General features: G+C 36.7%; 1 protein-coding gene across 2 annotated transcripts in view; it reads left to right on the top strand.

Moving 5' to 3' along the window:
- Positions 1 to 4048, top strand: part of HEATR6 (HEAT repeat containing 6) — a 38196-nt gene that overhangs the window by 16278 nt on the left and 17870 nt on the right. For both annotated transcript variants that reach the window (XM_011972086.1, XM_011972085.1), the window contains 2 exons: positions 3129 to 3335; positions 3716 to 3815. In XM_011972086.1, the coding sequence (XP_011827476.1) occupies positions 3129 to 3335; positions 3716 to 3815 (307 nt within the window). The remainder of the gene's footprint in view (positions 1 to 3128; positions 3336 to 3715; positions 3816 to 4048) is intronic.

Genomic DNA, 4048 nt, shown 5'->3' with positions numbered 1-4048 from the left:
AAAAAAAAAAAAAAAAAAAAAGATAATAGATGGTATAACTAGAAAAGAGAATGAAAAGGTTGGAATTGTTAACCGTTATGGAATGGTAGATTTTCTCTCATATGGCCTGCCCAGAACAGGCAATCTTTGCTTAGTGTATTAGCAAAGAACAGGCAGTCTTTAATTAGTGTATCTGTATTCACGCTTCTGATAAAGACATACCCGAGACTAGGAAGGAAAAGCAGTTTAATTGGACTTACAGGTTCACATGGCTGGGGACGCCTGAGAATCATGACAGGAGGCAAAAGGCACTTCTTTACATGGCGGCAGCAAGAGAAAATGAGGAAGAAGCAAAAGCGGAAACCCCTGATAAACCCATCAGATCCTGTGAGACTATCACGAGAATAGCAGGGGAAAGACCAGCTCCTATGATTCAGTTACCTCCCACAAATCCCTCCCACAACACGTGAGAATTCTGGGAGATACTATCCAAGTTGAGATTTGGGTGGGGACACAGCCAAACCATATCACTTAGATACCTCCCGATCCAGAGTCCCTGACACAATGTTGAAATGCCTTTACGTAAAAGACAACTGACTTTGTAAGTGAGATCCAATAAAATAACGTGTAAACAGTCAGGTGCCCTGTATGGAAACTTCAGTGGTACCCACTCCCAGCAGGGACTTCTTTGTCACCCTTCCAGAAATATTCTGAGACCAAACACACATAAAGAAGACAACAAATTGGGATTGACTAAGCTGCCTCAGCAAACATTTCTGCTACGTTCTTAAGTAGCAAAAAAGGAAAAGTACTTTTCTGTTCTATTAGCTTTAGATAAGCCTTCATGACCAAGGAGATGAAACTCTACACTAGTAAAACCAAGCACACTGACTTTTGTAAGACTGAAAAGCCTTTCATTCATCATTTTAAATATTCAGACAATAAAAACTTAACAAAATGAGCTCCCTGGAGAGCTACACCTATTATGATTTGCTTGCACATTAGTAATTTCTGCTGAAAGTGCTGATTAGAACTGGTAAACAAGATATTAAATGTTGATATAAGAATAAATAAAGCAAAACTTGTACCAGATTCAGTATCTTAAGTAACAATTATAACAACAAAGATATGTTAAACAGAGTTTAAAGGAAATTAACTCAGAACTGTGAGAAGTACAATATGATGTAGTATCACATTTCTATGTAGATTTTATAACTTGGTGGAAAAAAATAACCAATTTCTATGACATTTGTTTGCATCTGTGATAGTCGTGATTTTCCCCTTAAGATGCCAAAATTGTGCTAAAATTTTTGACTTTTGGAATGTTAGTTCATTTCTTTCTATTCGATTTTTAATTTTATTCAGTTTGTGAGCTGTTGGAATTGTGAATTTTAATTGTCTTCTAAAGAAATAAAAGTTTAGCATAAGATCTATCTTGTTGAGTTCGGACCAGCCTCTAGTAGGGATTGGCCAACTGTGGCCTGTAGGGCAAATCTGGCCCACCACCTGTTTTTGTATGGCCTGTGAGCTAAGAACGGCTTTTACACTTTTAAATGGTTTTAAAATTAAACAATAATATCTCATGTGAAAATTATATGGAATTCAGATTTCATTGTCCGTAAATCAAGTCTTTCTGGAACACAACCACATTTACTCCTTTACGTGTCTATGCTACAATCATAGAGTTGGGTGGTTGTGACGGAAACTGACCTGCAGAGTCTAAAATATAAAATGCATACCACTGGCTGTTTACAGAAAAGTTTGCCAGCCCCTGATCTGAGTCCTTTTTGGATCAGCTGACTTGTGTTCATGCTCTTGCTGTCTCGTTTTTTCACACATATACACACGGTTTCCTAGTACATTGTCAGTTTTCCACCTTAGGGGATTATGCTTCATTCTGAAGTCTGATGCTACTGTACTTCAAATTTCTTTTCAGAGCAATAAGTCTAGATTTCTACGATTCCAGTCTATAAAAGGCCTGCCTGGTGATTTATCATCTGGTTGTTTGGAGATAATATAATTGAAGGCTTTTGGGAAAAGCTTTTTTGCTCCAAACTCAGATATGCTTCATATTGGGTAACTATTTAGGTTAGATTCTAGAATTGTAATGTTGATTCCCTGCTTTTAAAATGTTAATTGTCATTTTTGGATGAGCTGGCCAAAGAGAGTACAATATTATTCCGTATTAATAGTCCTTTGCTTATTACCTGTATCCTGTTTTTGTAAAGTTGGACTTTCTTTTCCTTTCTGATTTTTAATACTGCAAAATCGTCAGAGTACCAATTGAAAGTAATCTTTCAACCTTATTAAGAAAATCTTGGTGCCAGTGACACCTTTCCTGACAAATATAGCAGTCCATGACAAAGATGTACTTTTTGTCCTTTCCATTCATAAGATTGTACTTAATGGTATTCCTTTTTTGAATTGTCAAATACTGTCACTGCAGGCAGTGTTATTTCCTGTACATGAGACTGTTTCTAAAAGTTGGATCACTAATGATGTCTGCCCAGTTGTATGTACACCAAGTTCCTAAAGTCCTATTTAAGTTAACATTGAACACATACGTAAGATGGAAGATGAGGCATAATGTTCTCAGGAACTTTGATAGGAAACAGACTCTAGGCACTTGTATTTTTTCTACCCCGTCGTTCTAACTTTTCAGTTGGCATTCTGCTTGAATAAAGCAGGCCTCTAATCCTTGTTCTCATGCTCAGGATTTCAGATTTTTGTGCTATGGTGTAGCTTAGATTTACTTCTTACTGTAAGAATTCTAACAGCAATGTGTTTCTAGAGTTTTTTTTAGCCAGGTGTGGTGGCACACACCTGTAGTCCTAGCTCCTTGTGGGGCTGACGTGGGAGGATTGCTGGAGCCCAGGAGTTTGGGGCTGCAGTGGTTATGATTGCACCACTGCACTGCAGCCTAAGTGACAGAGCGAGACTATGTCTCTAAAATAAAAATAAAATAAAGATTCTTTTCTTAGGTGTGGGATGCAAGTGGCCTAGTTTTTAGGAACTAACAGATAATCCCATTGCTTTTATTCTTCTAATTAAAATGATTGTAAATACTTTGAACATTAAGCATGTATAGGAAGAAGGGAATCTGACTCCTAGTTTTCAACTAATCAGTGTGAATCATCCTGAAATTTCAGACACGTGCCTGTGCTCTGCAAGTTTTATCTGCCATCTTGGAAGGCTCAAAGCAATTTCTTTCTGTTGCTGAAGATACCAGTGACCACAGAAGGGCTTTTACCCCCTTCTCTGTAATGATCGCTTCCAGCATTAGAGAGTTGCACAGATGTCTTTTGTTAGCTTTGGTGGCAGAGTCATCCTCACAGACCCTTACTCAGATAATTAAGGTAATGTACGAACTGCGGGTTCCAGAGGGGGCTTCTCTGTTTTAATTTTGTATATTGTTTTACATAGCCCAAAAGTAACTTGACTTAAGGATATAACTAAGTAATAGTTTTATTAAAAATACCCTATTTGGAAGTCTGTACCTACTTGTGTGATCTTACCTATAATCTCTGTATCTCTGTATGTCCTAATAAATGATTTGCTAAAAATACTACTTTATCTTTAGTTGTACCAATGAGAATACAAGTATTAATTTAAAAAAGAAAAAAAAAAGAACTAATTTTTAGTTGTGTGAAAACTTTTCTAATTAAACGCTGCAAAATTTGTTTCTATGCTGTGGTTTAATCAAGCGTTTTGATGAACTACTTTTTGTGTTTTACAGTGCCTTGCAAATTTAGTATCAAATGCACCTTATAATCGTCTAAAACTCAGCCTGCTGACCAAAGTCTGGAACCAGATAAAGCCTTATATTCGCCACAAAGGTTGGTAGTGTCTTAAACTTGATGGCTTCTTTATATCAGTCAGATACAGACTATTAGTCAAAATACATAGCTATAGATATATGTATATATTCAAAGCATTTTTACAACTCTTAAGAGATCTCTGCTTATTCTTCTCAACTTTTCAGGGGTATCAGCTGTTGCAAGAATTGACCCCTCAAGTCCCAGTGGAAGTGAGCTAGAGAATTAATTGTAAAGTGTAATGCCTGTTTAAT

The sequence above is a fragment of the Mandrillus leucophaeus genome, unplaced genomic scaffold, assembly GCF_000951045.1.
Source record: "Mandrillus leucophaeus isolate KB7577 unplaced genomic scaffold, Mleu.le_1.0 Scaffold1267, whole genome shotgun sequence".
Taxonomy (NCBI): domain Eukaryota; kingdom Metazoa; phylum Chordata; class Mammalia; order Primates; family Cercopithecidae; genus Mandrillus; species Mandrillus leucophaeus.
This window is presented reverse-complemented; position numbering and strand designations above follow the sequence as displayed.